The 26,750-nt window shown below is 39.1% G+C and overlaps 1 protein-coding gene across 1 annotated transcript in view; it reads right to left on the bottom strand.

Moving 5' to 3' along the window:
* The window catches only part of unc5b (unc-5 netrin receptor B), an 80,657-nt gene extending 54,646 nt beyond the window's left edge, over positions 1 to 26,011 (bottom strand). Inside the window, exon 1 of the mRNA XM_062995620.1 lies at positions 25,686 to 26,011. Coding sequence (XP_062851690.1) covers positions 25,686 to 25,773 — 88 coding nt within the window. The 5' untranslated portion in view covers positions 25,774 to 26,011. The remainder of the gene's footprint in view (positions 1 to 25,685) is intronic.
* Positions 26,012 to 26,750: the final 739 nt, after the last annotated feature.

Raw genomic sequence — 26,750 nt, 5'->3', positions numbered from 1 at the left:
CATGACAAGTGAAAAACCAAAATATAGCAACCTTAACATTATGAGGAAGAATTTCAAAGATATTCCTTTGCAATACTTTATCATTTCAAGAATATGATACAGACTGACCAACACTATTAAGCCAAATCAGCATTGAAAATTGACTTTACTTTTAATAGCCTTCTACAATGCTGGTGCTTCTTAAAACTGAATATTTTCTTTTAAACCGAAGTGTTATTTAAATGCTATTAAATTGTTTTCCAACAAAATCCACCCAATTTGGCGGATAACCACCCAATCTGGCAACACTGGAACACGTTATTATTATCGCGTTAACTTCGACAGCCCTAATAAAAACGTATTCTGATATCCAGTTAGCAGCGTAGGGTTTATATAGCAGCAGGTAGAATAAGGTGAGAATAAGGTGCAAAAACTGCAATATTGTGCAAAGATGCAAGTAATATAGTCACTAGTATGAGTTGTCAGAACCCAGGGAACAAGACTGTGTTGATTGTGAATGAGTTAGTATGTTAGTATATGTACACCGATCAGCCATAACATTAAAACCACCTTTGTTTAAAAAAAAAATGCGATTAATCGCGATTAACTATATGAAATTGCAAAAAATGAACATAACATACATTCCAAGTGCGGAATAATTGATGTCAACAAAAATGACCATCCAGACTGTTATCAGCAAAAGGTGCCAAAGCCAACATATGTCCTAATATGGTGGTGCCTCAGTACCCACAGTATGGCTAATTTGCATATGTATGAAGGTACCACTAATGCAGAGGCATATGTTGGGAAGTAAGAGAGACATATGCTGCCATAGAGGCGACGTCTTTTCCCAGGAAGTCCATGCTCATTTCAGCAATCATTTTTTTTCAGAGTCTCATTCTGCAGTCCAAATCTGTCTCCTGTTGAAAATGTATGGAGCATCATGAAGAGCAGGATCAGACTGTGCTGACCACGGACTGTTGAGCAGGCAAAGAATAGGAAAAAAACTTTCACCTGCTTGCAAAACTGCAACATTTTATATCACCAGTTACTGCATGATTAAAAGGTAAAAATGAAGAGGAAAGTTCATGTAACTGCGTAATAAAAAGCCTCTTTCCCAATGACATTGACAGCTAAATATGTTACAGCAGCTTAACTTTGTTTCCTGTTATATTTTTGTAATAAACTGTATTAATATTCTTTGGTAGCAGCAGTATTTTTGGACTGTTTGTTAGAAATACTGGGATATATCACCTTGTAATATATCATGTATAAAGCCCTAACTAATTCACAGCAGTAAACATCGCATCACGGACCGTGAAATGAGCCTTTTCCTGTGTAATATGCAATTTGGTGTGAAATTTAGCATTCCAGTGCCTGCACTATGAGACGGTCCTAGTGTAACCGAGAGTCTTTAGAGTTCATCAAGTAAGAAATAAACTGTACACAGACAAACTATCGGGAGCAGAATACGGGAGGCGCAGCACAGACTACAGACAGATGACCGTGCGTGTAGAGAAGCACACTTTTGCTTTGCTTATGGAATCCACTCAATATGTAAACACATACAATGTCAGCACACTACAGCACAGAAAAGTCTGTTACGCTAGCAATCCAGTTTACATTTAAATTTTTTCGGCATTTAGCAAACGCTTTTGTCCAAAGCGACTTACAGTACTATGACAGTATACTGTTTAAGCAATTAAGGGTTAAGGGCCTTGCTCAAGGGCCCAACAGTGGCAACCTGGAATTGGTGGGGCTTGAACCGGTGACCTTTTAATTACCAGTCCTGTACCTTAACCACTAAGCTGAAGCTGCCCTATGTCTTTATCCCAAGCGACTTACATTACAGTTACAGTATACAATCTGAGCAATTAAGTGTTAAGGGCCTTTCTCAAGGGCTCAACAGCACTAACCTGGCAGTGGTGGGGTTTGAACCAGTGACCTTCTGATTACTAGTCCAGTACCTTAACCACTAGGCTACAGATTGCCCGTTAGTAATTGCATTTAGTAATAGGTAAGTCAAAATGTCTAAGATGTCAAAGTCTAAAGCAGCTAAAAACAGGACACGGGTAGGTACGTTTGGGAAAACTCCCAACTGATTATGTGGACACAGGGGGGAGTGTCAAAACACAGACTAAAAGATTTGTATTTAATACAGAGCCTCACACCAAAAAAGAATTAATTTACACACAGAAACACTGAGTGCAAGACATGAATAAACCCTAAATAATGAACCAATCTATTAAGCAGCAACACACTTACTCATCACCACCCAGAAGCAATGTAACTGCTGATAACCAACTCTGTGTAACATATAAAAGGTCAACAACAATAAGAAACTGATGTGATATTTGTGCTATGAACTGTAAATGAGACAGGAGGAGACACATGGGAAGACAAAGTGTTTACTACAGCCGAACGAACCAGAACAAAGAGCACATGCACTGCTCGTCTGTCTGGCTGAACCACAAATGGCTAAATTAGTGAGGATGGAACTGAATCAGAAAGAGAGAAATGAAATAAAAGTCAAGAGGAGGAAAACAGAGAAAGCAAAGCCAGGAAGCAGCAGGTGAATTGGATAATGTGTGGGCCGCACTCTCCCCATGATCACGTGTCAGAGGTGCGGATATTAAAAGAAGTGGCGACCAACTACCAATTACGTGCTGGTGCTCTCAAACCTCTCGCCTCATAATCTAATACTGCTCTCTACAGCACAGCCCAGCACATCCTTTCAAGCGCTCCCTGGAGGCAGGAAGACTAATGAAATGTACACTCCAGCCACGGCCCAGGTCTGGCTCACGAGAAGCTAACGCAAACACATTCGAGGATCCCCAACACGTGAGCAATATAAGCTTAGCTTAATATCCAGCTTGGTCCTTGCTTTAATTTGTTTTGCTCTATTGTGTTTGATGGAGTCGATGGAGGGTTGATATGCAGTGGATATGCATGGCTTTATTAGGCCAAGATGAATCATTTAAGAACTTTTTTCCACCTTTAATGTTTATTATTTAGAAATTACAATATTGTGGTTGCACATACACTGGTGAGGCATAACATTATGACCACCTTCCTAATATTGTGTTGGTCCGCCTTTTGTAGCCCCATACGCAACAAACTGTGATGCTCTGTGTATTCTGACACCTTTCTATCAGAACCAGCATTAACTTCTTCAGCAATCTGAGCTACAGTAGATCGTCTGTTGGATCGGACCACACGGGCCAGCCTTCGCTCCCCACGTGCATCAATGAGCCTCGGCCGCCCGTGACCCTGTCGCCGGTTTACCACTGTTCCTTACTCGGACCACTTTTGATAAATACTGACCACTGCAGACCGGGAACACCCCACAAGAGCTGCAGTTTTGGAGATGCTCTGACCCAGTCGTCTAGCCATCACAATTTGGCCCTTGTCAAACTCGCTCAAATCCTCACGCTCGCCCATTTTTCCTGCTTCTAGCACTGTCGCCTCACAGCAAGAAGGTCCTGGGTACGATCCCCAGGCGGGGCGGTCCGGGTCCTTTCTGTGTGGAGTGTGCATGTTCTCCCCGTGTCTGTGTGGGTTTACTCCGGGGGCTCCGGTTTCCTCCCACAGTCCAAAGACATGCAAGTGAGGTAAATTGGAGATACAAAATTGTCTAAGACTGTGTTCGATATAACCTTGTGAATTAATGAATCTTGTGTAATGGGTAACTACTGTGTCTGTCATGAATGTAACCAAAGTGTGTAAAACATGACGTTAAAATCCTAATAAAACAAACAAATCCCTCTTTCAACACATCAACTTTGAGGATAAAATGTTCACTTGCTGCCTAATATATCACAACCACTAACAGGTGACATGATGAAGAGATAATCTGTGTTATTCACTACACCCGTCAGTGGTCATAATGTTATGCCCGGTCGGTGTATACGCACACTCTTGAACTAATACTTTGTTGAAGAACCTTTAAATTTTATGACAGCGTTCAGTCTTTTTGGGTAGGAGGTCATCGCCATGTCACATCTTATCTTAGCAAACATCTTATTAAGAGACAGGATCAGACAAATACTCCTCATTCTCCTTCTCTAGTACAACAATACTTTACTTGGGGTTGAACATGTCTCTACTCTCTCATTTTAGCTCCCTGCTATCTCTTCATCCTTCATAATTCATCTTAAATGAGCAAAAACAAACAAGCATCGCTATATCCAAAGGACTATAAAAGCATGGCCCAGCTTTTAGCAGAGTGTTTACAGAAGTCAGAGAGCAAGGAAGAAAGAGAAAGTAGAAGAAAAATGTTTTTTTTTTTTCCTGAAGAACAGGGTCAAAGGTGCATTTGTGAATACTGTAAAACCAAATGCAATACCCAAGAGGCAAGAGATACAGTGCACTTTATTTTACATTATACAAGCAGAGCTGTTACATAAACAACTAGTGCAAGTCAATGTCAGCAGCAAAGATACTTTAGAAAATCAGCTACACTGCATATGTAATAATCCTAGTTCATGCATAAACATCTCCTTTATGTAGTTTCCAAAAGTGTACAGAAAAAACACCAACCAAAATTGAAATAAATAAAGTAAACTTCTAAAAATCTCACACATAATAAATAATATAAAAAACAAAATACTTTGGGCAAGGTGGACAAACTGGTCTGTTGATAAGTTATGAAAACATATTTTAAATCCATTATAACTTTAACAGTTGCCTTTATTATAGCCCAGCAATACACTGTGATTTGAATACAGTAGCCTTCTTCCCCTCACAATGTTCACCTGACTTCAGATTTTGAACAATTTGCTGAAGCGTTTTGGTCAGAGCTTGATTTAAACTTTATGAAAAAGACCTAAAGTAGTCAAAGTGTGTCCTTACTTTACAATGCCAAACAGCTTAGAGCTAAGGAACAGTAAACTCTGGGTTGCTCTGCACAGAATCCTAGTGTCAAAGACTAAATAAAAAGCATCACTGTCACTGTGGGATAGATTAGAGCAGAGCAGATGTGTTAACAAAAACAGATGTACAGACACAACTAAATATCTGTAGGAACTACAGTTTGATATATATTTATATATATTTATCAGACAGTTCAGTATGTCCTACAGTATGTGGTCCGGAATAACATTATGACCACCTTCCTAATATTGTGTTGGTCCGCCTTTTGTAGCCCCATACGCAACAAACTGTGATGCTCTGTGTACTCTGACACCTTTCTATCAGAACCAGCATTAACTTCTTCAGCAGTCTGAGCTACAGTAGATCGTCTGTTGGATTGGGCCACACGGGCCAGCCTTCGCTCCCCACGTGCATCAGTGAGCCTTGGCCGCCCGTGACCCTGTCGCCGGTTTACCACTGTTCCTTCCTTGGACCACTTTTAATAAATACTGACCACTGCAGATCAGGAACACCCCACAAGACCTGCAGTTTTGGAGATGCTCTGACCCAGTCGTCTAGCCATCACAATTTGGCCCTTGTTAAACCCGCTCAAATCCTCACGCTCGCCCATTTTTCCTGCTTCTAACACATCAACTCTGAGGATAAAATGTTCACTTGCTGCCTAATATATCCCACCTACTAACAGGTGCCATGATGAAGAGATGATCAGTGTTATTTACTTCACCTGTCAGTGGTCATAATGTTATGCCTAGTCGATGTATATGTATAATATTAATATGGAAATATCACTTCATATAGGTGGACTCAAAGGGTAGCACTGTTGCCTCACAGCAAAAAGGTCCTGTGTTCAATTCCCAGATGGAGCGGTCCGGGTCCTTTTTGTCTGGAGTTTACATGTTCTCCCTGTGTCTGTGTGGGTTTCCTCCAGGAGCTCCGGTTTCCTCCCACAGTCCAAAGACATGCAAGTAAGGGGAATTGGAGATTCGAAATTGTCAGTGACTGTGTTTGACATTAAAATTTTAAAACTGATGTATCTTGTGTAACCAGTAACTATCTATCCTGCCATGAATGTAACCAAAGTGTGTAAAAAATGAACTTAAAATCCTAATAAATAAATAAATACATTTATAAAGCTGTTAATAATAGGTGTGGCTGTCCTATCAACTGAAGTGGTACCACTGAAGAATCTCGCTTGTACTACAAGCTTGTATTACATGTGGGTGGCAGATTTTGTGGTGTTTGAGTGAAAGGTTTAATGCACTCGGTAGGAAATCTGAGTCTGCTTCAATAAACTCCATCACAGGTTCTTGACCCACTTGTCATCGGGGTAATGGGGTACCTTTGTCATTTTTCAGCCTTTTGGTGTCAAGTTTCTTCACCTAAGTATTAGCCTGGCTTTGCTCAAAGACCTAATTTTACCAGATAGGTATTGAACCCTTTCTTGCTTTACTTGCACTGCAGTGACTGCAAAAGTTTCCTGCTTAATCGAATTAATTATAAGTTTGGTTTTCTTTACCTTCTGTCAGATCAGCTGTTATCTAACCGTGTACAATTAAAGCCAGACATAAACAGTTGGTGTTGTTCCTACCTGTGTCTTATTTTTCATCCTTTCTTCTCTATCATGTCACAGACACACCCATAAAAAAGCAATCAGTTTTATCACTCATATGTTGTTGTAGCTGCATAACAATGCACGCTGTGGCTGTTTATCATATTTTTATTCATCTCCTCACTGTCAGTGTCCTTGGAATTTAGGACACGGTCAGGAGCTTTAATCAATTTACTGAGTGGTATGGCTGCCCAGTCAGTCAGACAATCCTTTGGGAGAGCTAGATACAGGCCCAGCAATAAAATTATACAGAATCCAATCTGAATTATGGTTGAACGGGATTAGGGTACAGTAATCCTGTGAATAAACAGAACCAAAGTGAGGCAGAAACAGATGATGTGGGGGGTTCTACCTCTGTGTGTCCTGATTGGACAAGGACACTTCATAAAAAATACTCTACACTGCGTTCACTCTGCGTTTCCCTGTTTAATGTTTGTCACCTGAATCTAAAATACAGCCTAAAAATCCTTCAGCAGGAGAAGAGGAAGAGATGAATCTAGGGGGATAAAGACCTTGATCTCCAACTAGCTACTCCCAGGATGCACAAGGTATTTATGGTTGAAGTGGAGGGGGTAATCATGTAAGTGATGGAGCCTACAAGCACCACCAGATATAAAAAAAAAACCCCTCTTGATCAGCCTATTTCTATTTTATATTAATTTAATGAATGTACCAATGCAAGACAGAATTATTCATTATATCATTATCTTTAACAAATTCTGCTGTGTCCATTCAGTAGCTTATTTAAGTAGGTCAAAAGTTTTGGGCAGAAGACAGGGTGAGAAAGCCAGTTTTTTTAAGCCCATTTTCTTCTGGCATGATGCCTTTTTCCAGACTAGCCAATCGTTTTATCTTACATTCCTGGGATATATTTACATTTGCGGCATTCGGCAGACACTTTTATTTAAAGTGATTTACAATTATGATTAAATACAATTCAAGCAACTGAGGGTGAAGGGCCTTGCTCAGGAGCGCAACAGTGGCAATTTGGCAGTGGTAGGGCTTGAACCGATAACTTTCTGATTATCAGTCCTAAACACTGAGCTATTACAAAGGCATTTAAAGGCTAGCATGATCAGTGTACATATTGAGATCATAGCAACTGGTGCTAAAATGTTGTTTCCTGGGCTCCTGAGTGGCATAACAGTATTCATCGACTCATCCTATCATCAGGAGATTGCAAGTTTAAAACCTGACAATACTACAACCATCGGTGCTTGGCAGTACAATAGAGCATTGCTCTCTGGGTGAGCGAATGGCACTTGTCTTTTTAATTTCAAGTTTTTAATGTCAAACACAGTCAATTTTGTACACATGCTAGCCTCCCAGGCTACTATAGTGCGACAGGGGGAAGACTTATCTAGCTGATGGAAACTGGTAAAAAAAAAAAAAACATTCAAAACTTACTACAATGTTACAAACATATTTTCCACTGTGTGCCATATGATGGTCACCAGGACCTTCCTCCAGATCATTTGAGAATAGCCTACCACACCTTATTTTGGAAAAATGTGCCATGCCATCCAAGTTATCCCGTTTAACATCTAATTTAGTTCCTGCAGCTATGCCTGTTGTGATTTTGTATAATCTTTCTGGTCTTAGCATTGTAAAACTTGAATAACACATTATTGCTTACATCACAGCACCAAAGAAAAATGACTGAGCTCTGCCAAAGGCCACTTCACACTCTTTCCTGAAAATCATACATTTAAAACTGTCTGAGTTAATGGTGCTAGTGAGGATCACTTATATTTTCTCTGCTAACATTTTTAATTGACTAAAAACGTCTTCGTTTCTGATTAGACCAGCACCATTTTATGTAGAAGCCAAAAATAAATAAATGGATAAAATAATTATTTTTAATGAAGTGTGTATCTCTGAAGAAACTAAAGTAAACTAAAGATTAAATTCAAGATTAAATTCAAAAATCAGAGCTTACAGTCTGACTGGTAATCTCTGACATGAACTTTGACTGTTTTCAGTTTTTCCATCTGTGTTTACTCGTCTCTTAATTTTAAGCCAGACCCACACAAAGCTCCTTCATTGAGCAAATGACAGTTTACTCACTGCAAAATTACATTCTGCCATGTCATTTAGTAATCAGTGGATAAACGTGTAGTTCTGTGAACCTGGTGTAACTATTAATCTTAAAACTTCAAAGCATGCCAACCAAACCTGTCTGGTAGTGCTATAATCTGCCATATCTGTACATACACACTAGAAAAGTCTTCCGAAGCACAAAGGCAGAAGACATCAGTTCCCATGTGGATGAAACAAGTTATACTGGTCTTTTTTATCACTTCCTATATCAAAGCTATTGAGGGCTGTTTTCTGTTGTGCAGTGTGTCAGACGCTCCCATCCAGGATGTCTCCATGTAATTATATGCAGGAGGACCTTTATTTCACTGCTGCTGTCCACACCAGATGAAAGACATGCAAGACTCGGGCATGTAATTGCCACCTCTCGTTGAAGGAAGAGGAAAGAAAGAATGAAGAAAGACATAGGGAGGGGTGAGGCTTACCGTTCCTGTATATCCTGTTTACTGTGCGCTTCACCCTCCCATTCTTTCCTGCTTCTCTCCCACTGAGTCTTGTTTGTGGCAGTCATAGTGGCTCCAGTCAATGGGGCTTCATTATTTTCTAAGTGTCTGTCTCGGGGACAAAAGTGTAAATTGTTGTGCTAATGCAGCTGTGCGGCCAGTGCGCTTTATGGGACCAGATTTACACACTCTACAGCACTGTATAACTGTCAGTCACACAGCCAGACACAAGTACTTAAACACAAAGTGGGCAGATGCTGTCAAATACACACACAGTTCCACACACACACACGGACACTCAATACAGACCTATCAGTCACAGTTGGTAGCCTAAATCAACAACAAAACACTCTGGCAATCACAAAAACTTTTACGAAGCAGCAAATTGCATGCTGTATTAAACTTCTTTAATAAACTATTCTAGAAAACTCACATTTCTCCTCTTTAAGTCTCTGCGCATAAGCCTTAAATACGTGATCACCAAAGTTCATGAGGCATTACATAAGTGGAATGCTCTTTGAGTACTCTTTTATAAAAGTAAACAATTAACAAAATAACTGCATTATAACCCCATTTAATGATATGCCTTTTGTTAATAGTAATCTGTAACTCCCAATGCCTTTGAAGTGGCAGGAATAAATCATAGCATTAACACCTTCTACTATGCCAGTGTGTTGTCCTGGTATCAGAAAAACAAGGAAAGAAATGTGTGCATGCATCGGCTTATACAAGAGACGCAGGCTGTAATCTTTTGGCTAGACGTCTTCTGTGACAGGAAAAAAGGGCTCAAACAAGCAGTCCACACAACTGCTAAAATGTCTGCTGGCTGACTGTCCATGTGTCTGCATGTCTTCTTAAGGCCTGCACTCAGGGCCCCCGATCAATCAATGCAACCTTATGCTGTGGCATTATAAAGCATAACATTAACAAGCATTCTAAGCAGTTACTGTTAGGAATCTTATGAACTAGCTTGAGGGTCGTGATTTGATTTTAAATGTTATCTGCTGGGCAAATCCTCACAAGCATATCTACAAAACAGTTTACAGATACATAGCTAGGAAACAGTGTTAATACAAGTGTAAGTCAAATATCTATTTTGCTCCAATTGTTTCTTTTTTCCATTAATTAAGTGTTAAGTGTTCCTTTTGTGTGGAGTTTGCATGTTTTATCTGAGTCTGCGGGGGTTTCAACCGGGTGCTCCGGTTTCCTTCCACAAGCCCAAAGAAATGCAGTCAGGCCAACTGGAGCTACTAAAATTGTCCTAAGTGTGTGTGTGCCCTGTGATGGACCTGTCCAGGGTGTTTCTTTTGTCTAATGAATCAGACCCACTGTAACCCTGACCGGAATAAAGCCGTGGTGAAAACAGACAATAAATGATAAGCTAACATTGGGTGTGTCCGAAAAGCTAGGGAGCTCACTACATAGGCAGCATTTTACGTCATCCTATGCGCGCTCCCGAGAAGGAGGCTGTTCGAAATCCTAGATGCCTTAATATCCTCACTAGTTAGGCACCTTAAAATTTCAGCGTTATTTTGACTCAAGAACGAGTGAGCATCGGAAGCGTCCTTAGTGATCAAGGCAATCCCAGCATTCAGTTCGGCAGCTCTTCTCTCACAGAAAAATTATAAAAACATGGCTGACGGGGCGGAGAAACGAACGGAGTTATTTTCAAACGTAAATAAATTATTACTGATTTTTAACTTGTATAAACTTGTACATGTGTTTTTATTTGCAAGTTCGGGCTTGTCAGCTAATCTAACCGTTTTCGGTACACGGAGGGAGATAGGGAGAAGAGAGTTGACATGCTAGCGTGTTGTGCCACCCCATCCCATGGATTTGAATGACTAAATGCTAAATGCTAAACGCGAAACCCGATGGAATCGCTGTCTGAGTATCCCGTTCGAATAATCTGCCTTATAATTCAATGACTTATTAGAATCCTAGATAGATAGATAGATAGATAGATAGATAGATAGATAGATAGATAGATAGATAGATAGATAGATAGATAGATAGATAGATAGATAGACTTTATTTATCCCAAGGGAAACAGTGACAAACAAAAGAACTAACACTACAAAAGTACAATACTGACGGAGTTACTGGAGAGGCTGCCACACTCAACGGCGCCTAGATCTGCCAGATCTAGATTTGCCAATTATTGTTAGTACTGTAGAAGAATATTACTGTCACATGACCCACTAAAAAGGGTATTTTATCTACCTGCCGAACATGATTTGGATATTGTCTTATTTCCTGGATAAAATCTAACATGCTCATAGTAAAAGCTTCAAATTATAATCTATTCCTGATCACTTTCTAAATGACTAAACCCTCTTACTCACACACACACACACACACACACACACCAGTCCAGAGGGAGAGAAGAGAGATGTACTCTGACAGCATCACATCATTAGTCTTTTTTTTAAAAGTAAAGTCCCTCACTTGAAGATTAATCAATCAGGCGAAAGAATCCAGCCAACGTTTCAGCCCTCGGATCAATAGACATCTTTACAGCTTAAGCTCCTGCAGTTCCCTTGCAGCTCGCTTTCCTTCACGGAGCCGTTTAGTGAGCAGAACGAGACGAGTCGCTATGGGGTGGGATTGGGACGGTGCAGTTCAGACTCTGAGAGACCGCAAAGACGGTTAATGAACCTGCACCAGTCAGCATGGCACCCATCTGTTTCTTTAATCCCCATAACCACTGGCCATGTTGCGTTAGGGCACTATGCCATGCTAGATAAACCTGAATAGGCGCTGCCATGTAAAGATGGAGGCTGTGAATGGATTACAATGAACGAATGGCTGCGCAGGTGCACTTGCTCTAAACAAATGTGACAGTTGGTTTTAGACAGTTTTAAATGTGGTCTGGCTGGGTTTACCATGTCACATTCGACGTTTTTACAATACACAATATGTTTAGATGTCTACATTACTCTGAGTAACAGACAGAATCATCAATCATAAAACAACACATCATGAAGAAAGCAGATCCCTCATCACTCATTACACGATTCATCAGTTCAAGTCTTTAATGTCAAACACAGTCATGGACAATTTTGTATCTGCAATTCACCACACTTGCACGTCCTTGTACTGTGGCAGGATACTCACACATACATGGGGAGAACATGCAAACTCCACACAGAAAGGACCTGGACCGCTCCACCTGGGAATCTAACCCAGGACCTTCTTGCTGTGAAGCGACAGTGCTACCCACTGAGCCACCGTGCCGCCCCCAGTGCTGCAGTGAAACACAGAGGTTATTACTGACTTACTGTCCAGAAACTTACGTTTCCCGCTAAATAAGTTTGAGCCAATAACTTGCATTGCAAATGTCATGTGACCTCCAATAATAACCACAAGCAAAAGCTAATTCTGCCTTAATTACTACTGGAGAATCATAAATTGATGAATATAAGTAAGTAAATTACAATACCAGGTCTGAGACATGGCTCTAAGTTCATGATTCTAAGTTCCACTGAGTCGCATTTTACTTCTCACCACATGTGAGAGTCTAACCTCATACAAGAGTCTAATCTGACACACAGTGGGATATGAGGTGAAAGCCTGGTGGATGCTGTGGGTGTGACCTCAGCATAACAACCTGCCCCGAGATCTTTTCTCCACCTCACTTATTCTCACTTGTTCACTTTTTTGTTCTATCACAGTCCAATTGAGAGACTGACAGCACAGACCAAAGGTGCAGTATACTTTAAATAAAAAAGACTCTCGTCTTATGTTATTTGCATCATATAGGGTGTGGTGGATAAGGTAGCTTGGTAAGTTCACTTTCAAAACCAAAAAATGAAATCCAGAATCTTGACCAACATCTGCATTAATTGGTTTAGATGTGTGAATAGCTAGGACTGAAACTTGAACATTGCTGTTCAGCTGGGAATATCAGTGTGTTGATGAGCGTAGTGCTTTTTTTTTGTACTAAATGTTATCTGAAATTAGTTCCTAGTAGTGTAAATATGGTCAAAACATGGACTAATATGGGCCAATTTGTTATGGCCAGGAGACTGGGTTATAGCCACATGAAATATCAAAAGGTGCTCACAGACAAGAGTATCAACCGACAGTGTGCAGGGGAGGGAAAAGACATGAGCCCTGACAGGTTTTCGGATGGCCAGGACTCCTTAATTTAGAAGGACGTGAAGTCTATGATGTTGGTTAGTGACCAACAGAAGAGCTACTGTGGCTCAAACTGTAGAACACTGTGATGTTTAATGAGTCGAAGATATCACAACACAGTGCATCAAACCCCTTTAAGTATGCGGCAGGCCAATTCCTAAGTGTACTCCTGCCTAGGCTCAAAATGAAACAACCTGACATAGCTTAATGTGTATATTATTAAAACACAGGATTTGGGATTTTTGGTAGGATTTTTACTGTTCAGAATTAAGGTACTGGCAAATTAGCCACTTTATTTACATTAAGCTCTTAGACTGTCTTATAGAAGGTATGTTTATTTCCTGCCCCTCTGCTGGATGGTCGGCTAAAGAACCTTTTACCGTTGTGTTAAATCATGATAGCTCCTGGCTTTCTGACGTATTATTCTGGTTCATAATTAGGTGCACATCTGAAAAAAGGTTGGAATTGGTCATTTACTGGAATTTATGGACATCCTTATAAATGTGTGCCACCTAAATGGTCCTGGCTACAGTTTCAGGCCTGACCCACAACTACCTATATTAAGACATATATGAAGACAGTTTTTCCTAAAGTCATTGGACTTCTAGAAATTGCTGATTATTGTAGATTAATCTAAGGACGCATGTTTTCCAGACCTGAGTCTGTCTGGGCCAATCAGTGCTCTGAAACGTCAAGAAGCACATGGTTACTACCACAATCAATTATATAATTGATTAGTATTACAGTGCAAAAAATTCCAGCACAACAAATGTAATCTTCAGGGTTTTACAGTCAGCCAGAGGTACGAGAAAATTGTCTGTGTGAAAAGAAGAAGATGATTTCCTTCCCAAACAAGCCCAAAATCAATAGCTGGTACAAGATCAAGTTTTTTAATCGGTTGTGAAAATACCCTTTAAGATGACAAAAGATGGATTTATAGGTCTAGAGGAGACTAATAATGCCTTTTAGGTTGATTTAAATCTGGCCGGGCCGGCAGAAGCAAATCAATGCTGAATTCTTTATTATTGCACATCAATCTATTTGTCTTAATGTATAGTGTTTGTTCAAATACAATGGACAAACATTTATTTACTTACATATGTCTTGTTATAATATGATATTTTGACTCCCGAATATTCTTGTGGCAATTTAATCTGTTAAAAATCCTGTATCGTAGAAAGGGCAGAGCGTTTAACAAGGGATGACTGTGTGAGGTCTTCTTCACAGCTCTTCGTAACACTGCTTTATCACATGATACTTTACTAACCCGCAACACACTCTAACTTCACAACAATGAATAACCAGCTGCTCTGTGTGTGAACATGCATGTGCGTTTGAGGTGTTAAGGACTCCGCCCCGCAGTGCCGTAGATACCCCAACAGAACCCTTACAATACCCCTCCCCTGCCTCTCACATCCCCCAAAGACACCACCCACAATGCCATTACTCTTGAGACAGATGGGACTCTTAATAGTCATTAAGCTCTTCAGTGATACGATTCTCCACGCTGCCTTTAAAGGAGCAGTTTCCCAAACCCCTGCCACAGCACTGAAGCAAAAAAAAAGAACAGAAAGACAGATAAGACTGGCTGGATGGATGAGAAAAAGTCATTCCAAAGAAGACTCAAAACTGAAACATGACAAAAAAAGGCCAAACTACATCAAAGATAAAGGCAAAGAGAAGTGCTTGTTGATAAAGACTTCATGATTAAAGTCATCACTGGATCAAAACAGCTTAAACAGCTATTCCTTCAACACCACTTCAGCAAAATTTGCATGTCAAAGTTAGGAAAACGCACATGCACAACAGTGAGATTGTCTGGAGGCTAATCTCAAGACAGAGACAGGGCTGAGCTTCTCTTTGAAGAGAAAAGGCCAGACTAGGAAAATGTGTAAACGATTTACACTGCCTGAAAATGTCACATGGCAATGAGGCAGGATTTACAAACACCTAAATAAAACAAAGTTCTGTTACAGTATCTTAATCCACGAAACCTTCTGCAACACATGTGCTAAGAGTTACCCAAACTAAACAAATCAAACATTTTTTTTTTTAAACTGACTACAAAAGAGTTGTCTGAAGGACAAACGCATATTAATTTAATGATTTAATAATTAATTTAATTATTTCTAATTGCTTTTTGGCGGATCTCAGCCAAGGCACCTACACATCAGCGGAGTGTTAAAACTTATTTATTTATTTATTTATTTATTTATTAGGATTTTAACGTCATGTTTTACACTTTGGTTACATCCATGAGAGAAACGGTAGTTACTCATTACACAAGATTCATCAGTTCACAAGTTTAATATCAAACACAGTCATTGACAATTTAGTATCTCCAATTCACCTCACTTGCATGTCTTTGGACTGTGGGAGGAAACCGGAGCTCCCGGAGTAAACCCATGCAGACACAGGGAGAACATGCAAACTCCACACAGAAGGGACACGGACTGCCCCACCTGGGGATCAAACCCAGGACCTTCTTGCTGTGAGGCGACAGTGCTACCCACCGAGCCACCGTGCCGCCTGTGTTGAAACTAAGCTTAGACAACTAAGATAAAAAAAAAAACATGAGGGTCAAGGGCAATGCTTGAGGGCCAACATTGGCTGAATGGCAATAGCCCAAAGCTCTACCCTACTCAGCTAGTACATGACCACAATTCAGATGCATGATCTTTATCATAAAAAAGCAGCTTAAATGAAGGTATGCGCCACACATCACAGTACGTGTTATGTTACATTCACATAAAAACAGCTAGTATACACAAACAAGTTACATATTTCATTGTACAACCCCAAATCAGAAAAAGTTGGGACAGCATGGAAAATGCAAATAATAAAAAAAATCACCTGTTGACATCACCTGTTTGGAATCACATCATTATTTAGTTTTTTCACCTCATTACTAGCCCTAAATTTCAGGAATGCAGGAATGGAGGTATATTAACAAATACATATCTTGGGTTCAAACTGTCTGCAATAAAATAAAAGTTACTCAACTACACTCTGTGTTTTGACATGAGTTCATATACACACACTGCCAGACTAAAGATACAATAAAAACAATACTGAGGGTGTAACTATTTAATAAAGCAATAAGCCACGAGAGGCCGTGCATTACTGTGATTTTAGCACGGGGATGACGTTTTCTAAAACTTCTTTCCCCGTGCTAAAATCATAACAGTAATGCACGGTCTCGAGTGGCTTATTGCTTTTATAAAACGGCGGTCAACATAAAATATAATAAATACAACAATGTTTAATTCATAAATGTATTTATTGTGTATAAACTTACAATAAAGCATTCTTCCGCGACTTCCGTTGCTAGGCAACATGAGGGCGAAAATAACATTAATTTTTTCTATTCAGTGGCGTATTAATATGGAATGATGTGAGGTGGTCATAGGTCTGCGTTTATCGGGGATTTTACAACGGCTTCGAACGCGGCTCAGCCAATCAGATTTTAGGACCGGAACTATCCGTTTTATAATAAACAATTTAGTACTAGTATACAGATGTTTTACTACTAGTTTAACCTAAATAAATGTACAAAAACATTTAAACATTGGAAAAAATGAAAGAGTTCCACTATCCTTAACTATCTTTGGTAAATATCATGTTACTTCTCATTTGGTCCTGGGTTCAATCCCCAGGCGAGACGGTCCAAGTCCTTTCTGTGTGGAGTTTGCATGTTCTCCCCGTGTCTGTTTGGGTTTCCTCCGGGTGCTCCGGTTTCCTCCCACAGTCCAAAGACATGTAAGTGAGGTGAATTGGAGACACTAAATTGTCCATGACTGTGTTCAATATAACCTTGTGTACTGAGCAACTACCGTTTCTGACATGAATGTAACCAAAGTGTAAAACATGACTTTAAAATTCTAATAAACAAACAAAGTTCTAATTTGTATAAACTTTGCACAACTATTTTTGCTGTACATACGATTATGCAGCTCTAGCTAAATTCATTACTTAACAAAATTATTTCATATATATCATACTGACACATATGAAAAAGAAAGTCCTCAGCTTCTAGTAAAACAAAAAGCCCTTAAGACTCCATTACTCCTTGCAAGAAAGGCAACATGGTGAGTTTATTATCTCCCCTTAAATTTTACAACATATTTAAGGTCAATGTGCAAATCATACAGCAAAATAACCTGAAATGAGGCGTAGGGGAGAACACACACACACACACATACACACACAGAAGCTTATTAGGCCTGTGGATAATAAATGAAAGCCATTTTAGAAAATGATTACTACTGCACTTTATCGTATGCTGAGCAGTTTCGGATCCACCTCTCAATCAGAATCACTCCATCAACCATATCAGAAACAATTAAAAGCAGCAGACACGTGGCCCGCCGAAATGAGGAGAGAAATGCTTACTCTTATAAGTTAATGAGTTTGAGGTGGTTGTAATTAGGACGTGCAGTGATCTGCTTGTGTTGACAGGTGTGAGGCAGTTCCACTAAATTCCTCCAAAGCATTAAAGACAGGCAAGAGGAACCTTGCCAAAACACACTCAGGCTGACATACATCTAAACCAAATAACTCAATGTACCATGACTGTAGTTTTCTACTCCAGAAAGTCAAACAATTTTCTTCGTTAAAAGCAAAGTTATCATGTCGACTGCTGCGGCGGAACACACTGCACAAGAACCTGAAAGGGCCGCCGCGACTACAGTGCTGGAACAGAAATACAAACTTTTACGTTAGCTCCGGGCCCTTTTGTTCAGGACCACTGAATAGAAGTGTGACTATGAAAAGAGAACAGAAGCCCACAAAACACACACACTCATTCACTCTGGCTGCCTCTCAGAAGTCGAGAGAGAAGCCTGGCCTCCCCCTCACCCCATATACCCCACACAGTGGCAGAGAAGAACCCCCTTTCAGCCTTCCATTCACAACGGGCACAAAGCCACCCCACCGAGTCATTCTTCTGCGAACCCTGTCATTCTCCGCCCGCCTGACCCTCCTCATCCACGCACACATGCTGATCGGGCCAACAACCCATCTGCCGTAAACCCGGAGCAGGCTGAAGAGTCTCACTCTCTTCTTTTCTCATTCATTCCTCTGCTGCTCATCCTCACTTTATTAAAACCCTTTTTTTCTTTTCCTTCCCATCATCTACTTCTCCACCCACCCTTTCAACTTGCTTTACCCCATCACCCCACAAATTATCTCAACCCCCTGTTTTGAAGGCTCGAGTAAACTTTGCATGCTAAACTAGTAAGCAACATTTGTGTGGGGGCAGTTTCATGAAAAATGTAGATAGATTGATTAAATAGACTAGATCGATTAGATCGATTGGATGGATGGGTGGATAAGATAAGGTAAGATAAGATTGATGGTCGGTCGGTCTGATGCTTGGATGGAAGGATGGTAAGTAACTGCGCTATACATGGACATAGACGCCTTCTCTGACTTATAAATATGGAGACTGTTGATGCAGATGAATGTTCAATGAGCAATAATGGCACATAAATCAACTGACTTGATTTGCGAAGTAAGCCAGGCTAACATAGACAGTGAGTTATATATATACAGTATAAATGCATAACTAAGTATGTACATATACATCTGCATATAACTAAGACACTCATTCCTAAGCTCCCCCTGCCCCCATTGGGAACAGTTGAAGAGCCTGGGGACAAAGTATCTCCTGAGTCTGCCTGTTAAGCATTTCAGTAACAGCAACCTGCCACTTAACATACTCATCTACTTCATGATGATGGTGTGCAATGAGTGACTATCATTGTTCATGATAGAGAGCAGTTTGCACAGGATCCTTCTCCCTACCACCATTACCAGAAAGTCCAGAAAAGTTAACAGTGATTTAAAAAGTTAGATAATATCTAGCCTTAATGCAGAATCCAAACTAACAACCTCAATACTTAACTATATAACACCTAATCTGTGTTTATACTAAGTTTACTACGTATTTATTTAGTATTAAATATACATACAGTCTGTGCAAAGTGGGTTATCTTTTTCAGCAATCTTAGCCTTAGTGTACTCCACAAATGCAGGCTAAAATCTCCACACAATAGGATATGACCAAATCACGTACACAAGAGATTTGGTGGAATTTGCATTTAAAACACTTCAACTTTGTTTCATTCACACAATGTTTCATTCTACATTATACAGACAAACGTATTGAGACTCTCCTTCTAATTTTTAAATCCAGGTGGCTTAGCCACAGCAGTCGTTAACAGGTGTATTAAATCAATTATATACAGAACATTAAATTAATTCTTCTCAGAAGCAACAGCTTAAGGAAGGCCCTTTCCAGTTCCAGCATAACTGTGCACTAAGCATCTATAAAGACATGTAGAAAAGCTCAGTTTGAAGAAACTCCCATGGCCTGCACAGAGCCCTGACCTCAGCCCTGCTGTACAGCTTTGGAATAAACTGGAACATCACTCAAGGCTTTCTTGACCAACATCAGTGCCCAGCCATACAAATGCTGTTTTGACTGAATGGGCACAAATTTCCACAGACATAACTCAAGCCTTTTAAGAAGAGTGGCTGTTCTTACAGCAGAAAGGATCACATGGAGATCATAAGATCACATAGAGAAGCATAAAACCTACAAAGTAAATTAGTCAATAAATAACCTAGTAAGTGTACATGTAAAAGATGTTTAAGTGTTCAAATGTTAGAATGTTTACTGCTTGTTTAAAAAGACTTTTTGTGAGTATTTAAAAGGTATAAATCTAAATGACACCATCAGACTCAACAATCTTTTTAATGTCATTTACAACCGATATGTTTGAAGTGTTTAAAGCAGTGGGATTTACGCCTCGTTTTTTGTTTAGCTTTTCTTCTCTCAGCTCTATAATTGCTTCTCAGCTGTCTCTCCTCCCTCTCTCTATCGAATGTTTGCTGCACATTTAATGCAGTGCACAATATGTACACTGCATGTATTGGCAAAGCATTAAAGCTGTCCACCACAATTTGAAGCTCTAGTAATTGATACAGGCCTTAATAAAGAAAAAACATCTTCCTGCAATGATCTGCTCATTAGTTACTAACGTTAAGTCTTTGTCTCTTTCTCTTTCACTATGTTCCTTCTCCTAGAATGAGTCAGGAACTTAATGATGCTTGAATGTCACTGCTCCTGTCTTTTCTCTCCCTCACTTTTTAATATCAAAAAACCAAGCCCTGTGGTCCATACATCTCAGGTTCTTTAGGAAATTCTTTTCTTGTTCTCGCTGTGCTTCTACTCGGATGAGTAACAGCGACCATAATGATTAACCTCACCCCCATATACATGCATTGAAAGATATGCACCATTTACTGCAGTCGTACTGAGTTCAGTTTTAACACTACTAAGTCTTGGTGTCAGGAATAACTAATTATTATTCTGACTAGTTCTGAATGTCCATACCAAGCATACAGACTTACTTTAATGACACAATGTACTACACATTTTCTATTACACACACACACATACACCCTTACATACACACAGCGCCATTTAAAGGTTCTGATGAATCATAAACAGCTTTAAAATATTAACAAGGGCCACTTTGCAGTGATGAATAATACAAGATTGGGGAGTGAGTCTAACGCCAGTGATAGCCAATACCCCCCTCCCCTCAATGTTTCCCTCCCAAAGCTCCCATTAAACTAATGCACAGCCCAGCATTGCAAGGTCGCACTCCCTACCAGCCTGCTTACCAACATATGCGTTCTCTTCCTCTTTATTTTCTCTATTTAAACGACAGACTACACAGTTAATTGTACTCTGTCCTATTCTCTTTTGCATCCAACATTTTGTTTTAGAAGTTTTAAATACTGCTTAACTTCGCAACCTCGTTCCTACATAGACCTATATACCTAAAACCGTACTGTCTAAAAACTACCCCAGTGTTATAGCCTAATTCTATAAACACAAAGCAAGCATGTGACAATTCCTTTTGGAGCAGCACTGAATAGAACAGGGCAGTCTTTTTCTATAGTTAACCAAAAGCACCTCTATGACCTCGAACACTGCAGAACAATTCACATGGTCCTCACTGGGAGGACCAGACATGTTCTGCTCTTTAAAGATGACAAGGTGAGAGACCCAGAGGTACCCTCTACCGCCTACCAAATTGTTTTTCAAGAGTTTTGACCTTAAGTAGAAGAGACTAATATAAAGCACACACTCATCTCACCTACATTAGATCTCTTATTTAGTCCTACTCTTCCAGTCCTCTCAATTCCAGCCCTCACAAGTCTCGTCTCTACTCTAAGATTATAATCTACCATGTTGTAATTTTTCCTGGGTAATCGCAGACTCAGAGACACACAGACAAAACACATACACACCCACAAGCATATGCATGCTTCTGTTATCTCTTTTTTTCTCAACAGAAAAACTCTAAAATGTCTTGACAAAAGTTTTAACATGTTGCCTTACCGACAATTGTGAAGACAACAGTTGGGACAATTAAGAAAGTAAAGGTCACCCGAACAGGTTATGTACAACTAACAAAGAAGTGTGAACTCTCAGAGACTGGTTCAGAAATAGCAGTGTGTGAAGCTACGACTCTCTTGTTGGGACAGGATGAGCATGTTTGAGACAGATATGCAATCTCAAAACATTTAATTGTGACACACTTTTCAGTTTGCTTTGGAATTATTGAACCTACTGGTAAAGAAAAAAGAATGTGTGGGTAGAAGACCTAATAACACAAAATAAAGCATTTTTTTATGAGATCTTACCAGAAACTAAAACAATTATTTATATTGATTTATGTATTGGGTAATTGCTGGAAAATTAAAAGATAATAGATTTAGATTTTTTAAAGGCAGGCAAAAATTAGATTTAAAGCTTCTGTTTCTTCATGATACCAAGTATCCTACACCAGGTTTACCAGTGGGGATTGATTTGTATAACAATCTTTCATTTAAATGTATAATTCACCTTTGTGCTAAAAGTTTTACTATGCAGCATTTGACCAAAGAAAGTGGTTGTAGTCAATAGTCCAGAAAAACACACTAGCCCACCAGTGCTAATATTTCAAGCTCTTGAGTTTGAATCTCAGCTCTGCTATCAGCCAAGGTGGAGGAAGTAGGTGTTTACATACTGTTACTCAAACCAATGAAGTACAGTAACTACAATCTTTAATATTTTAATAGTACCTTGCCCAACTACCTTAGCTTGCAAATCTGCTTCAGATGAAAAACTTTACTTTTTTATTGTTAAGGTTTGCTGACATTTGTTTCATTACTACTGCCCGTTTCTTGTCCCTTTATTTTATTGACAACCAAAATCTACTCTTTAGATAAACCATAACTATCACGTTTTCTAAAGTTTGTTTCAAATAGCTCTGTTCAGATAACTCATAAACCAATGCAGTTATGCATTAACAAAGTAGTATTGTGGGTCTGTTGGTGGTACTTGTCCATACACTATAGATGAAATGGACTTATACATGGTAAACAAAAACATCTTGGTAGTATTCTTTTAAACAGAGAGTCTTACAATAACACTTACACACTCATAAGCGATGATGCTGATGGGGCAGAGAAACCAGACATCGGTTCCTGGCAGTCTGGGTAATTAATGTGTATGTCAACACTGAGGGAGCAGTCTAATAGAGGAAATTTGAGCTCAGCAAATCCACTCATACACACACTTCATGATGAGAGAGAATGAATAAAGACATAGACAGAAAAGAAAATGATTGTTATCTGTTACGACTGTGACGTTTGATGGACTGAAATAGTGTTGGCATCTCAAAGAGTCAAACAAGTTGGCAAACAAGAGTCCAGTGCTTCCCTCTGCCTTTAGCTGGTCAGACCAACAGATTATTTTTTTCATATCCAGGCAAATTCATTTGTACACAAAGCTCCTTTTATTAAGCGTAAGCAGCTTTTCTGGGTTGCCTGTCCAGGGACACAGACAAGAGAGATGCAAAACTGCTCCAGTTAAACAGCATGGCATGAGGAAATCAGATGCAACACACAAAACGTGATCAGTAAGAACTAAGATGTTCAATTCAATAGAGAATAAACAGCACTCAACAGCACTACACAAACCCCTAACTTCACCACCACCCAGTGCTGCTCACTTCCAGCTATCACAGCTTGACTCCAGTCCTCTTTTCACTGCTTATTAAAAGAAAAGAACTCCTCCAAACCAATGCATGCTTTTGTGTGTAAACTGGGTTGCAGAGGTTAGAAGAGGGAGCTTTTCCTTCATTTTTCGTGCATCACTTTTTATTTTCATTGTTGAGGCAATAATCAAAATATATCAAAACCGTTCACCTCCTATTGCATTTTGCATATCCAGATATCCTGTATTATTGTAATACAAATCAAAAGCATTTAAGCACTTGACAATTGTAGAGAAATTAAAATGCTTAATACTTCAAATGCTAAACAAAGTGCATGGTCAATGTGTGAAATAGTAAAAACAATATTCTAGCATTTCAAATAATTTAAACTAATTTCTACCTGTGACATATTATTAAAAGGTAATTTCAATTTTAATTTAATTTTAACCTGTTATTTATATGCCAACCTATTAAAACAAATATAAAAACCAGCACAACCATAATGGAATGCGACGGAATTTAAAGCTTCCTTGTCAGTTTTTTTTAAATAAATCTTTAATAATGCAAAATTTAAGCTGATTCACTTACTTAAAGCCATAAAACCAATGCTGTTTTAACTATGTGAAAAAAATGTAAACAATGTAAAACTCAGCTCGAATAATCATCTCATGTTGTAAGGTATCCGCGCACAGGCCACCACTTTGGTTTACTTAAATAACTTAAATAAGCTGCACCAGCCACATGGCTTAATTTACAAATAAGTCTAAATAAAAAGTTTATAAAAGTATATGCTTTCTTTATTAAGTTCTTTGGCAGCAAAATAACAAAGCTGGTACGGTCAGTGCCACACAACAACATACGTCCTGGGGAATTAGTCACTGTCTTTAAAACATTTGCATGTTCTAAGTGTCTTAATGGCCCAGTGGCATGCAGAAGGTGAACTGATCACTTCTTAGAACTATGTTAACTAGTAAGTTTTAAATAAAAATTCTTAACAGACACAACTGAATACAAGATGATCCTGGTAAACAGTTTAAAAAAGGTATACTTAATAATGTGTTGTAGTAGGAGAACACAATGTTACATGTTATGCTTCTTTTTATTTTTAAATTGATTATTTGGGGTATAAATGTAAAGGAAGCTGAATTAAAGTTACTCGGATTAGGTTCTCCTGAGATAAATAGGGAATACGGTGTACTAATACAAGGCCTGAATGTTAAAAATCCAAACTAATTTGAGCTTTTTTTAAATAAAAAAGATAGTACACATTACATAAAGAAGACCTATTTTAAGACAAAATCCTAATAGCAGGGTGGGGTTTCCTTACTTTTTGACAATGACATTTAAAAAAGCTGGTTGCCTCTTGAGACTTCCGTAGCACTTTATTGATATACAATATGTTGTATATATTGTATATACTGTTCTTCACAGATTTTATGTACTATTTGTAAAGCACAGTATATACAATACATACAGTAAGTGTATATGCCTCTTGTGACTCTTGTGGCGTATACACACACACACACACACACACACATATATATATATAGTATATGAAATCTGTAAAACGTAGTATATATGATATTACTCGTGGCCTATATTATATACATATAGATTTCATATACTATACTGTATATATACATATATATATATATATATATATATATATATATATATATATACAGTAAATGAAATCTGTGAAGCACAGTATATACAATATATACAGTAAGTGCATATGCCTCTTGTGACTCTCATATATATATATACAGTACATGTAATCTGTAAAACATAGTATATACGATATGATTCACAGCATATACAATATATACAGTAAGTATTGCTTACATATTTTTGCATTATAAATGTGTAAATGACTTACAAAATGCATCTATAATAAAATTAAATAAATAAATAAAATGAATTAATAAATTTTCCTCAATTTTATGAGAGTTAAAGTTCTCAAAACAAACATAAACTTAACTTGGCTTAAACTCTTCAGAGTTAGGACTGAACATGATTTAGTGAAATATACATATCAAGTCCCATCATAATGATTATAAGTTTTTATTATATATGGGGGGATTTTACTGGTCATTTTGGGTGTCTGGGACTTGTAAATAGTTCTTGTACATCATCTGTCTGAACATTGCAAACCCATGTTTAAGGTGGGGCAGTGTTTGTGACACCAATTAACAGCGAATCAATGTTTCATAAGGTCACGTCTTAAAATGATTAAATTGATTTTTAATAGCAGAAAAATTAGCTTCTTTGTGTGGATGAATTTGAGTATAGTCATTTATATTTTATTTCATAGGACAATGTGATGAAAATACTGTATATTTTTCTAAACCTGAGATCTACTTTAAGACCGACCCAGATCCAGGTGTATTTTAATATACTGCACAGTCAGTATTTATTATTGCGAAATGAAGGCTGAACAGGTAAAATATCTTAAAGTGGAAATAATATTTAGACAGAGCAAATTACCTGCAATGCACATGAAGGATCCACCAATTAGAAGAAGAGCGAAGAGAGGACCGGGAGCTCCTGAGCGCTCTATCCGCACACGCTTCATCTTTCCTCGGCTACACTGCTGTCCAACAGCCCGGTGCTATCCGTCAGTCCTTGGTAGTCTCTAAGCAGCGCACGGTGAAGTATTCCTGTAGAATATGTTTCAGTAAATTCGTCCGTAGTGACAAAATCAGTCCGCGTCCACAAACTTTCACATAAAGAAAAAACGCTGTAGTTCCACAGGCGAGTCCTCAGAGCGCAGAAAAGCCTCGCGTAAAGTTCGACCGAGTTACAACTTCACCATTATTACACCGTTTTTATCCACAAACGAGACCATGTCGACGTTATTAAACTCTTCTGAGAGAAATATACCCAGAAAGAAGATGAAAAATAAGAACCTCTCGATAAATAAAAGCCGCGCTGATCTCGGCGGTTACCGGCTGTTATCTGTGAGCGTCCATCCTCGCGCGCGGGTCGCTCTGTGGAGCCTGGAGGAGTAAACACGAGCGGTGAGAGGAAGCAACCTGTACTCAGCTCGCGCTCCCCAATCAGCCAATCAAAGACAAGCTTCTGCCACGAGTACGCGCAGCGAGTGAGAGGACTCTCCTCAAACACACACACACGAGCGCGCGCACACATTCATTCATTCATTTATTTCCAGTATACCACTGATCACAGATGCGGTGGGTCCGAAACCTGCCCTGAAACAATGAGCTCAAAATGTTAATAAAAGCTGGACAGTTTATCGCACATAAAGCACTTATTTATTTATTAGGATTTTGGTTACATCCATGACAGAAACGGTAGTTACTTTTTACACAAGATTCACCAGTTCACAAGTTTAATGTCAGACACGTGGACAATTCTGTATCTCCAATTCACCTCACTTGCATGTCTTTGGACTGTGGGAGGACACTGGAGCTCCCGGAGGAAACCCACGCAGACACTGGGAGAACTCCACACAGAAAGGACCCGGACCGCCCTACCTGGGGATCGAACCCAGGACCTTCTTGCTGTGAGGCGACAGAGCTACCCACTGAG

Source organism: Trichomycterus rosablanca, chromosome 5, assembly GCF_030014385.1.
Source record: "Trichomycterus rosablanca isolate fTriRos1 chromosome 5, fTriRos1.hap1, whole genome shotgun sequence".
Lineage (NCBI taxonomy): Eukaryota > Metazoa > Chordata > Actinopteri > Siluriformes > Trichomycteridae > Trichomycterus > Trichomycterus rosablanca.
Note: the sequence above shows the minus strand (reverse complement) of the source record. Positions and strands in the feature narration are given on the sequence as shown.